General features: G+C 36.1%; 2 protein-coding genes across 2 annotated transcripts; one reads left to right on the top strand and one right to left on the bottom strand.

Moving 5' to 3' along the window:
* Nucleotides 6,586-10,394, top strand: LOC109349898 (F-box protein SKIP8-like). Its single transcript, XM_019590949.1, has 3 exons — nt 6,586-7,100; nt 8,637-8,833; nt 9,763-10,394. The coding sequence occupies exons 1-3, from the start codon at nt 6,684-6,686 to the stop codon at nt 10,013-10,015; spliced, it is 867 nt and encodes a 288-aa protein (XP_019446494.1). The 5' UTR covers nt 6,586-6,683; the 3' UTR covers nt 10,016-10,394.
* On the bottom strand, nt 12,097-12,889 carry LOC109349897. The gene has a single exon (XM_019590948.1). It carries the CDS (start codon nt 12,803-12,805, stop codon nt 12,257-12,259), a length of 549 nt encoding a protein of 182 aa, XP_019446493.1. The 5' UTR covers nt 12,806-12,889; the 3' UTR covers nt 12,097-12,256.

Below are 13,339 nucleotides of genomic sequence, written 5' to 3'. Positions count from 1 at the left end.
TCAGACGATCTCGCTTTGTGGTATCACGTATCCTTTTCTGGGCATCGCCCTAAATCATACATCCTTCTCGGATTACTTTCTTTAAAATTAATTTTCGAGTTGACTATTTAATTCCAACACCTTGAATACTTTACTTTTTAATTCAATTACGATGTTATACCAAAGTAGTTCATATTACATACCCATACTAGGGTTATTACATACTCAAACAATCAATCCAAATAGTCAAACACAATCACTGTCTCTCGCCCAAGCGAGGACCATTCGCTCAAGCGAAAATTCAATCAACAATACCATTTTAAAACTGGGCATCTCTCGCTCAAGCGAGGCTCTCTCGCCCAAGTGACAATTCATCTTTAAATTTCAATTAAAATTAAGCCTTCCTCGCCCAAGCGAGACATCATTAAAATCTTGAAATTTTTTTTTTTTTAATTTTTTTTTTCGAAGTGAAACTTTTGCTCGCCCGAGCGACGCCAGCTCCGGCTGAACAAATGTTTCAATAACTTTTTTTTTTCGAAGTGAAACTTTTTTAATAACAAATGTTTTTGTTATTACCAATCCGACTGAATATGCTCCATATGGAGATATGTATTTCCTTGTCCTTTGTAAGTACCATTGCATATACTGGGAGTACTGGTACAAAGGCTGGTTATCAGGAAAACCATTTACGACATAGTTTTCTCGGTTATTCCAAACCTGAATCCACTAGTCATGCTTTTGAGGCCAGTTGTAGTCATTCTTCCCACGTAGATCCATCTTGTGTTGTTTCTCCAGATTAATTAATCTTCTAGGATGGGTTGTTTCTCCAGATTAATTGGATCTTCTGGGATGGGTTGTTGTAGACCAAACTGTCTCATCACCCGATCAGCAGCATGCCACTCAACAAGTGCAAAGCAGATGAGTGGTACACGTGCTCTGGCTACATCAGGTATGGGGCCCACATAGGTAATATTCCTTTATGGGGTCCACACAAACTAATATATAAACAAAGTTAGTAATTAATGAATATAAGAATAATTAGAAATAAAAAAAAATATTAATAATAATCAGAATTTACATAAATTACCTGATCAACGCGCAATCGATCCAACATTGATCGTATTATGTTCGTTGCATGACCATGGATGTTGGTGGTGATTAGATGTTGTGCCCACCTAAAATGTAATGTTATAGGTAGTTATTATTATATGAATAGTTTCAAACATAAAGTATTGTAATTTGAAGAAATTTAGTAATAAAACTGTGGAAAATTTTTACCTTTGGACTAAAGGGAATGTTTGTGAGTCATTGTTGTGTACTCTTGGAGCCAACATTGGGATGCGGTCATATGCCCATGACTGTAGTAGATGCAAGCATCCTCCGATTTCAATTTGGCGACTAATGATCGCCGCACGACATATTCCACGATGTAGACACACCAATATAGCTGAACCCCAACTATATTGGTATGTCTGTGACAAGTCCTCCAACAATGGGAGATACATCAGGTGGACTCGTGATCCTGATGTATCTAGCATGAGGAAGCCTCCAATCATGCGTAATATAAAGGCTCTTGCACGTTGCTCAATCACAACATCATCAGCATCTTCTGGGAGAACAACAAAAGCTGAGTCGAGCCAACTCATTTGGATCCTTTGGCCCATAATTTGTTTGTCAGTTGGAATTGCACCCAACAAGTTGTGACAAATCATTTCCCAATTACCACTTGTAATGCCAGTAACAGGAGCTCCATTTATTGGCAAACCAAGTTGGTATGCGACATATTCAATAGTTACTGTGCACTCGCCAACAGGTAGATGGAAGGTGTGAGTCTCCGGCCTCCATCTCTCAACTAATGTTGTAATCAGGTGGTTGTTGATTTCGATTGTACCGATATCGAGAATATGCCCAAATATTTTGTACGAATAACTTCTAACACCGGTGCATATGGTAATTGTTGCCAGAAGTTGTATCTTGCTCGAAAAGTAACTTCTCGACCATTCCAAATGTTGGTGGAGACATGGTCCTTTTGAAGGTTGAGAAGGGATAGGTTAATAGGATCTGGACCAATATGTTCCATTTTTGGATGCTAATTATCGGGAAGTAGGAGAAACTAGGATTTTAGAAAGTAGATTTTTGGATGGATTGGTGTGAGAATGAAGGTTTAGGAGGGTTGAATTTATAGGGTTGGAAGTCATGGATGGGGTCCACGACTTCACCAAACTCATGGATAGGGTCCACGAGTTCGTACCTGCTGATGGTACTTGTGCCCTAGGCACGCATGGGTTTCCTTAGCCTGGGCCAAAGTCGTGGCTGGCACCCACGACTTCCATTGAAGTCGTGCCTGGGATCCACGACTTCCCTTTAATTCTGGCACAGAACTCTTGGACCTTATCCACGAGTTTCAATGAATCTGAACCAAAGTCGTGGATGAGGTCCACGACTTTCATTAAACCCTAGTAATCTGCACCAAAGTCGTGGACCACATCCACGACTTTCATTGAATATATTGAAATTCGAATTTTTTTTCCTGAATTTCTATTTATTGATGTATTAATGGTTTGTATTTTTTTGAAAATTGTAAACCGAAATTTGGTAGGTATTAAATTTGAAATTTGAAATTTGAAAATATATGATATGAATTGTAAATATATGATATGATTATAAATATATATTACACAAATTTCATATGAATTTATTACAAAATATATTTATGGATTAATATGATTAGGAATTGTAAATATATAATATGAATTGTAAATATATGATATGATTATAAATATATTACACAAATTTCATATGAATTTATTACAAAATATATTTATGGATTAATATGATTAGGAATTGTAAATATATGATATGATTATAAATATATTACACAAATTTCATATGAGTTTATTACAAAATATATTTATGGATTAATATGATTAGGAATTGTAAATATATGATATGAATTGTAAATATATGATATGATTATAAATATATTATACAAATTTCATATGAATTTATTACAAAATATATTTATGGATTAATATGATTAGGAATTGTAAATATATGATAGGAATTGTAAACATATGATATGAATTGTAAACATATTTATGGATTAATCATTGCAATACACAAAAAAGTAATATTACATCACTTAGTTTTGCCTTGAACTTTGTCCGACTTTGGTACTTCTAAAATGGCATTTCTTCCTATTGTGTCCTTCACTCCTACACCACCCACATTTTTTAGTTTGTTGGGATTGAGAATCATCCATTTCATTGTGTATACGTGTAGTTTTTGGTCTTCCAGTATGATTCTTACGCATAAGGGGATTAAGAATGAACGTTGGACCTAAATAAAGAGGCCAATATTCTTCATTTGCAATGGGTTGAAACTCATGTCCATAAACCTTCTGCAAGTTCTCTAACCTATAAATTGGTGATATAAATTGCCCGTAGTCTAAGTTCAATTATGCATAAGTAGCAATAACATGAGAGCATGACAATTTAAGTGATTGAAATTCCCCACAATCACACCAATTGTCGATTAATCTAACTGTGTATACTCTTGAGTGTCAACTACCACCGGTACTACGAACTTCTACCTCTGAGACTCCTGATTCCCACGAAAAATTTCGTACAATTTGACATGTAACTTTTCGGTTATTTTCATTAATCACCTTACTCAGTTCTTCGCAATAAACATGACCCGCCCTTATCATGTTAGTTACTTCATTTCTATGGTGTACAAACCATGAGTTTAGTCTATGATATGTTGCTCTAACAAGTGCAGTAATTGGCAAGACTCTTGCTCCTTTGAGAACTGCATTCACACATTCTGCCAAATTCGTCGTCATATCGTCGTACTGTCTCCCATCATCATATGATTGTGTCCATTTTTTCTTTTGGGATTTTATCTAACCACGCTACCGCCCTCGAGTTTTTTTGACGCAATACAGCAAGCATTCGCTCAAATTGAGACCGCATCAATTCATAGCCTACAACAAGTACATTAATATTCACATAAGTCTAATATAGAAACAGTTTTACATAAATGATATTCATTTCAACACTTACCCATTTCAATGACTTTTTCTTTCAAATCATTATCTCGGAACTCCTTGTTGAAATTGCTAGCAACATGACAAATGCAATATACAGATTGACCATCACACCACTGAGGGAGCTCAGTACGTAGTGCATCAAATAAACCTGTACCCCTATCTGATATTATGCAAATATTTGGTTGTGAGGTAACATATGTCCGAACATTGTAGAAAAACCATTCTCATGCTTCTTTGGTCTCTCCTTCGACAATGGCAAATGCTACTGGAAATATACGTCTATTACCATCTTGGGAACTAGTATTAACAAAGTTCTAGTATATTTTCCAGTCAAAACGTGTCATCAACTTGAAGGATTGGTTTGCAAAAACCAAATCCCTCAATGCATGGCTTGAAAGCCCAAAAAACCCTATCAAGAATTAAAGTATTATGTTCATCATGGTTAGATGCTGAATATCTTACAATTGTACCTGGTGCATAATATTGAACAACATTTAACCAACGAGGTAACTCCTTGTATGATCCCTCCCAATCACCATAAATTTGGGACATTGTTATTTGTTTAGCAGTCCAAGCCCTCCTATATGTCACCGTATAACCAAAATGAGTTACCACTTCTTTAACTAATGCTTTAATTGGTATACCAGGATCTTTTGATACTAGTTGAACAATACAGTTTGCGATGAAAGATGAGTTCAACTTCGTGTGATCTTGAGAAATATTAGTGGATACACAAGTGTGTCTTCCACTAATTTTTATAATCTCCCAAATATCACGCTTCACACTTTCGATGCCCGAAGTCTCCATTCACACCCAACACCATAATATTTAATTTTGCAATATATCTATCTGGCCTAGACTCATCCACAAGGTAATCAACATAATTTCTAATATGAAATTGTTTTACAACATTAATTGTTGCTTCCTTTGATTCAAATTGCATACCAACAAAAAGATCATTATCTATATCAGTACTTATGTGAGTACTTCTATATGGAAAATCTTGTCCAGATTGATAATCAATGTTAACGAAAAAAGATAAAGGACTATCAAATGTTATACTAATTGGTTCAGTAGTGATAATCTGAACATCATCGTCGTCATCACAAAGCTCAATGTCCTCCTCATCGCTAAAATCACTAACAATATCTCTAATAATTGTCATCTACATATAAAAAACATAGTGTAAAATATAAACAAACATATTTACATTTAAACAAAGGTAACAATATATAAAATAAATGAACTGAAATTTTTTAAAGCATTTTTAGTTACCTTAAATACTCAGAGTTCTTCAATTAGAATAACCTACAGATTTTTCATACAGTTGCTTCCTTCAGTGTGATTTACACCGGGTGGGTGGGGGGTGTATATATAACTTTGGAACTCGTGGATCCAGGACACGACTTGGATCTCGTGTACGGGATCCACGACATTGCATGGAACTCGTGGACAGGGTCCACGACATTGCCATGAAAGTCGTGTCCCAGATCCAAGACTTATAGGAACCTGACACGTTGTAAGAGACTCGTGGATGGTATCCACGACTTTGTTAGGAAGTCGTGGATATGGTCCACGACTTTAGTGAAATCGTGGATGTGGTCCACGAGATCCAATAAAATCTACACCAAACCCGTAATTAAATCAAAACATGCCCCAAACGTGGGATAGTGTAGTCAAACTACACTTCCCACGTAATTTTTCCGGCCAGACGGCTAATACGCCCTTAACCCGTAACATAGCTTTTGCATGTCTGTTTCCAAAATCAGGCATAGGAAGAGGAAGCCCTAATGTCTCACTCCTAACCCATAATCTACTAAGTAGAGGTTATTGTCCCTTATCTAATCCTAAATATTGTTATGGTTATTTTTTTAATTCATAATCCAATTCTAATTGACGACTGAGTCAACCTTTGAATATGGACTTATCCCTAAATCTGATTGAATATAATACATATTTATTATGGATATGTAATTTGATATATAAAATGTTATCTATATATGTATTATGAAAAAAATTAGAGAATCAATAATACTTTCGATCAAAGATGTGTACTTTATAAAATTGAATAGAGACACACAATTTATATAATTAAATAGGACACATACAAATATAAATGAATGAGTAACCATAAGACATGTCATGCCAGATCTTACTTATCCCTTACACCAACCCTAAATATTCTCTAGGTCTAAATTTTGAACCCAAACCCGATGAAACGCAACCCTAACCGGATGAGCTGCTAAGTTAGGTCCTGCTCGTGTCTACTACTAAGTCCCGAACCCACAAACAAACACTGGTTTCCATCCTTTTTTTCAGACACCTATTGTACTAATTGGGTGTGTGTTGTTACTGAGAGTGTAGTTTACGGGAATCGAAAATTAAATCACTTAGTGATTTTGGGATTCAATTGGACCTTAACCAACGTGGTTTGCTTCCCTTCATTGGTTTCACTTCAATATTATCACTATTTACTATCCTCACTCTTTCACTTCCTTTTCATTCCCACTTCCAATTTTGAACCATAACCCCTCTTCTAACATAACTCTTCAATTTCTCTTCCAAATTAAATTCAAATTATTTACGAAGTACTCGAATTAGGGTTTTGTTTTCATGTTCTGTTGCCAATGCAAAGTTTTCATGTCTTATATGAATGGATAACAACATTTCCTGCGTCTTTTCGGAACCCTTCTTCATCGCCGTTACCGTAACCGCTCTCTGTTTCTTCCTATTCCTTTTCTCTTTCCTCAGATCCTCTTCTCTCTTCCTTAACAAGAACCACTGCAATTGTGCCTGTTCCTGTAACGGCACCGTTTTGAATTCCGATTCTTCTTCATTGCCGTACTTGAACGGTGGCACTGGGGTGGAGATGCTGGAACTGAGTCCGGCTCCGGTGGTGTTGTCGGAGCGGCGAACTGAGTCGTCGATGATGGAGGAATTGGTTCCGGAGATTACAACGCACGCGCTGAGTTACTTGGATTATCCGAGTTTGTGTCGCCTTTCCATGACCAATTCTTTGATGCGTAAGGCTGCTAATGATGATAATGCGTGGAAAGCTTTGTATCACAAGGTGAATTCATTTCTCATTTGCTATTTTTTAATTTCTATTTTTTTTTTTTACAATTCGGCGAAAATTGTTTTAGGATACAAAAGGAAAAGTATTTATGTATGACAGTATGAGTGAATTGACGTGATATATAAAGTTCGTTAAATGACCTTATGAATTATAGACCCGTTCATGGTGGTTGCAGTTATGTTGTGTTTACCACAATTGTCTCTGAGGGAATGCAGCCACAATTGCATTACGATGCGGTCATGCAGGCAATGAAAACCTCATGTGTTTTGTCAATTCATCCATACATGATTCTGTTTTCATTGTAAAACCGTTACCCCCCTTAACGGTCATTGAGCCATGTTGAGAGAAGTACTGAAGAGCAGTACTTTTACCTATCTGGTCTTAATGCCATGCTTTATTTTGTTTCCTACAGCATATTGAGAGAAAGGTTTCATTTTACATGTTCTCTTTAATTGCAATAAAACCAAAATGCTGTATATTTTGAATTTGTTATCCTCGTGGAACCTTTTCTTTTCACAATAGAGATGTGGCTGTTTTCGCAATGTCGCCAGGCTTAGAAAAAACAAGAAACATCAACGCCGTTCGTGTGGTTACATTTGTTTGGAACAAGTTCATAGAAACACAATTGAAGTTATTTTTCTAAGAATGTCCATTTCCAATGCTTTCCTATTAATGTGCAGTAGAAATTGGGCAATGTCGATTTGTACTGTATCAGTAACAAAATTATGCACCATATTGCTGTGCTGTGACCTATTGGCCTTAACTGCATGCATTATTTCCTACAGCAGTGAAAGAAAAGGATTATTTTATTCCCTCTTTAATTGCAATAAAATCTCAACGTCATATATATCATATATGGGAAAATACCCATAGAATGTTTTCTTTTTCCATCTGAGTTTTGGCTGTTATCGCAATCCCACCACAGGGCTTAGAAAAACCAAGTGACGTCAATAACCTTTGCATGACCACTTTTGTTTGGAACAAGTTGATAATAACACACCTGAACTTATTTTTCTAGTAATATCCATTTCCAGTGCTTTCACATTAATGTGTTGTAAAAATTGCTATTAAACTAAGTTTTAAAGTATGAAGGGACTGGGAAGAATTATCTGTCTTGGCAGAACCTTTGATGAGGAGGCGAAGTGGACTTGGTACATTGGGGCTTCAACTTGCCTCATAATATCTCCTCATATGTCCAAATAATTCTTGCCCTCCAAATTGTGGGGTTTAGCAAGAGAAAGAAGGGAAGTGGATTGTCTATTGCATTAGTCCTTTCTCTAAGTAAGACCCCTTGAAACATGCAAATAGGTCACATTTCTTCATTTCCTTGACGTATTATATTTAAACTGTATGATTATGAAATAATAAAGGGGAAGTGATTATTTTGGAGAATAAAGCAAATTGAGTTTGTCCCATCAAGCTGATAATTTGTGTTGTTACTTTCAATGAATTCTTTAGATGAGTTTCCATCATTCCTATTTTGCCCCTCCTGTCTTCAATCGTAACCTTTTTTTGAAATTTTGTTTATAGGACTACACACTGGAACAAGATTGTGTTACACCAACTAATGGGTGGAAGGCTTACTATGCTGCAACAAGAGCAATTGTGAATGTTAATACAGAATTCTTCAACATTGTAAGAAATAAGTCTATTCCAGCAATGAGTCATTTTTGGCTAAATGCAGATTATGTGAAGTGCATTCATGCCTCTGGAGACCTCTTTTCAGGGTATGACTATTTGCTTGTTAATTTGTTGTGTTTTTTTTATAAATTTATCCACTTCGCAAACACAATGTCTTTTTCTTATTTTTGGTCATGTTCAGCTGATTTCTTGTTTTTACTTGCATGATGTACTGTTGATAGTTGAAGAGATTTTTGATATCCTGCGTATATCAAACTAGAATATGTTCTTTGATGCTTATAGTTGACTTAGGTCACCAATTTGCAACTTTTGTCGATAATTTAAAGTGGACTAGAATCAGATTTCAGTAAGAATCAAGAGTATATATATTCTTATGATATACCTTTGTAAAGCTTCACTCTTGTGTTCCACTATATTTTTGAGGACATGAAAAACATCCTTTGGTTTGGTTCTCAGAATACATTTTTACTCAGCATTCATCTATTTTCTGAGCTATACAAATAGCATAATTTCAAGTTTATAGTCAGTTCAGTTTATGTCAGATACATCTCATCAATGTGAGATGCATTCTTTCTGTGGGCCTTTTTTTGTTTGAAACAGTAGGGATTCCAGTTCCCCACCCCTCCCCCTTTTTCTTTTCGTTGTCTTAAGGCTGGGTGTGTTTTGTGTGTTGAGATATCCCATCAAGCATGCTAGCAATATGGTGGTCCAAAATTCCTGTCAGTGCTCTTTTCAGCTTGGATACTTTAACTGAAGTACTGAACCCTCCAGTATATACTAGTGGTAGGCTCATAAAATTGGTTTCGATTACTTTTGAGCTTGATACTCCATAAATATAAGCAGCTTGGACTTATATTAGAATGTATATTTTCCTTCTTGAGTAGTGATGGTATTTATTCCCTAAGAATTCTGTGAAATTTGCGTAAGCCTGTGTATATATACATGCTTTTTTAGTACAATTTCTGCCACACTGGCAAGCAAATATAGGTTAGTAACACAATCATCAATGTTACAGGTATAATGCAGTACTGCAGAGTTGGCAACTTGTGTTCGACTGGGGGCAAGGATTGAACTTTCAAGTTCGGGATGTACGTGCGCGGGTCTTGACAGACATGGCTTGGATTACCATGAAAACATATGTTGACATGGATACAGGGCCATTCAATATGACTAATATCTTTGAGTTCCATAACGGACGGTGGTACATGGTTCATCATCACAGTTCTGTGATGAATGGGGAGATGGAGCACCAGCATGTGCATGGATGATAATAGTGAGAGGAGATTATACATTATTATGTCTGATACTGGTAACAAAAGGTGGCTTTATTTGCAGAAGCAAGAATCTTGAAATCTTAATGATTTCTTTGGAAGATCCTTTTTTCTTTAGTTTCAAATCTTAGTTTCATTTTTATACTGTATATAAGACAGGAAGTAGCAATGATCCCAGAAAGAGTTATTCTAAGTACAGTAATTGGATTAGTGTAAACTCAAAACATGGGTGAACAGTAGTGAGAGTAAATACAGAAGCATTCTCCGTTTTGTTGGGGCATCATATGAGTGTGCAACTTTTACTGAGTTGAATTTTGAATCTTATGTTGACAAAATGATGATCTGATTGTAAATCATGATTAGTAGAGATACATAATTTGTAGTCAGTATTTTTGCTTAAACGTCCAACAAAGCAATGATGAACAAAAGCGTCTACAAATTTTGAATGTATGGATAGTGTTATAAGATGACAGTAATTTTTTTCAAGAACCTTATCAAACTGTTTACATTAGTTTAAAGCAATATAATAAAAACAAATAGCCATTTAAGAAATAGAAAATGTTATCTTTGCAACAAATTAGTGACAAATTTTAGTTGCCATTTCATTTTTTTATTAAATTTTTGAAATGTTTGTAGATGGCAGGGGAGTCATTGGAACTTTGGAGCAGAACCTTGTTGAGGTTTTATTGTTAGTATGTAGCAACAGGAGTAGCCTCTCACAGAGCCTGGTCATGCCCAATGTAATTTTCATTTTATTATTGGAATTCAACAAAGAATTGTGGTGACATTATTGCTACCTCATATTTGCTATGACTCAACACTTTATCCTTAGCTGAGAGCATGAGGGATAGTGAGAATGACAATAGCTCTTTTCTCTGTTCCAATGCCTCATCAGCCCCTATTCTACAAGCACAGCAATAATTCACTGCCATATCTCACTTACCTTTCTTCCTCTAAGTTAATTGTTCCTCTGTGTTCTCCTTCTTCCACTTTAACCTTTGCTATAGAAGAGAGTCCTTCTCCTTCACCAGATGAACTTTCTCTACCTTGAGGTACCAATACCATTAACTCCTATAGTATTTATTGCTGTTTCAGAAGTTTGACATAGCATGTTTTGTCTTGTCTTTTGCATCAACAATAGTTCAATCACGTTGCTGTCTTGTAATTGTAAACAGTGGTTGTGACTTGTAAGGCATGTGGAAGAGAACAAGAGGAGAAATGATGCAATGGTGAAGGAAGGATACAAGGTGGGATTGCAACAGTACCTGGCTTTGGGGCTGGTGGCCTATAAGGGAACACATCTACCGTCCCACATGTTGTGCTATTGCATGTACCATCAGTGATTGGTTGAAAAAATGTTTTGAAGTTAGAAATTAAAAGTTAATTATTTTTCTAACCAATCACAGCTAATCGTACATAGTGACACAATTTGGGGGACAACAGATGTATAAAGGCTTACAGGCCAATGGACATGCCCCGGATTTGTGGCCTCTGGGGTAGGCATAGGCGTCGAGAACAAAGCATGGACGAAGTTGCTTTCGGACGAGGTGGTGCACTCTCCCCCTCTTTAGGCACTACATCTGACTCAAACCCAAGGTATATATATGCAGTCTTAATAACTATGTTTGAATGGAAGATTGGTTTTTTATTATTTGGAAGCAGTGTTGACACATTAGAAACTCAATAAATTTATATTGTGTGAATGTACTAGACCTGGATGCTGCTCTGATTTCAGGGAAAGGAAAAACACAACCTAAACTTGTCAGTTTTGCACTTCATTGAGACAATAATTTTCTGGTTAGTTGTATGTTTAAGTTTATACTGATAACTAAAGATAACTATTTCGGTTATATGAAGTGTCCTTGCTTTGTTTCCATTTTGTCAACCAAGGAAAAACCAATATGCTGTTCGACAAGTTAGAGTGTCATATTTAGCCAAATTACTGCTCAGGCTCCTCATGTGTTAATCTTGTAGAGTTTCTTGACAAGACATTCTGTTTGTCTGAGACATCCAGTTCAATTTATCATACTTTTCTAATCTTTCATGTATCCTCTTTAGCTTCTAATCATTGTGTTTTGCAGTAAAAGAAAGGCAAGGTCAGAAGAAAATATTTCATACATCTAAATCACTAGACAACATTTGATGAGGTCATGTTTATGAACCTTCTTGTTAGGGAAATCCTAACATACTCATGAAGTACTTACTTGATGCATATTATCATTTACAATACCACAAATTTTACTCTGCAACATTGCTTCTAGTAAATTTTCCAAGTGCTGGCTTCCACCCCACTTTCCAAGTGGTCATGATTCTACTCCTTGTAGGGCTACTAGTAGAACATGTAGTTGCAGCCATCCTCATCTTCTCAATCAAGGCTTCAGTATTCACCTGTTCTGATAAAATCTCCTCAAGTTGCCTTGTATCAATCATCAACTTCACTTTCCACACTCCATTCTTCGCCGATGGCAGCACTTCAAGCGCGGACGACTCATTCGACAACTTCTCCACATAATCACACGCTGCAACCCTCATTAACTTCTTTTTCTCCTCGCCCGCCTCCTTCAAAGGAAGAAGGTAATAGAGAAGGCCATAGCTTAAGCTCTTGTGCAGTGGCAACGGCATCGAGGCATGACCCTGGAGGAAAATACCATAACCAGGGTAATGTTGGAGTACTTGGCCTACAGTTTTAGGACCCTTGAATTGTAAAATATCACCACTATCACTTAGGACTCTAATAGTGTGATAACATTCTCCAGTGGTAGTACCCTTGAAAGAGCAATTACCCATTTTGCTTGATTTCAGTAATGATTCAACTTTTTCCCCTTGAGTTGCTTATATTATAAGTTTGAAATGTCTTATGCTTAGTATAAAATTGATAAATTATGCAACATGGTAAGTTATTGTCCTATTTGGACTTAGTTTAATTTTTATTCATGTAGTTTAGCTTAACGGCGCGCATGTGAAATTTGACCGTTGGGGTAATAGAACTGATCCAAAGGGGAAAACAACAGAATAAGAGGGAAGAGGAAAGATTCTCAAATTGAATATTAAGAAACAAACAAATTTCAGAAGCAGGCAGGGTCATTTCAAAACTACGCGCCAGAGGGCATAATTAATGCATGCAGAATTCCTTGTATTATGTACCTCACCTTTTTTTTGGGTACTATCAAAGGAAGGTATCACATTTATCATAAGGAACTAATTTCTCTCAGTCATTGGCTGCCCTCAACACGTGTTATTTTAAGAAATCGAATCTTTCATCTTTTGATCTTTCTGAGATTTAGTAAAGTCATATACTAATTAACGCTTTGTTGGTTCACA

The sequence above is a fragment of the Lupinus angustifolius genome, chromosome LG06, assembly GCF_001865875.1.
Source record: "Lupinus angustifolius cultivar Tanjil chromosome LG06, LupAngTanjil_v1.0, whole genome shotgun sequence".
Lineage (NCBI taxonomy): Eukaryota > Viridiplantae > Streptophyta > Magnoliopsida > Fabales > Fabaceae > Lupinus > Lupinus angustifolius.
Note: the sequence above shows the minus strand (reverse complement) of the source record. Positions and strands in the feature narration are given on the sequence as shown.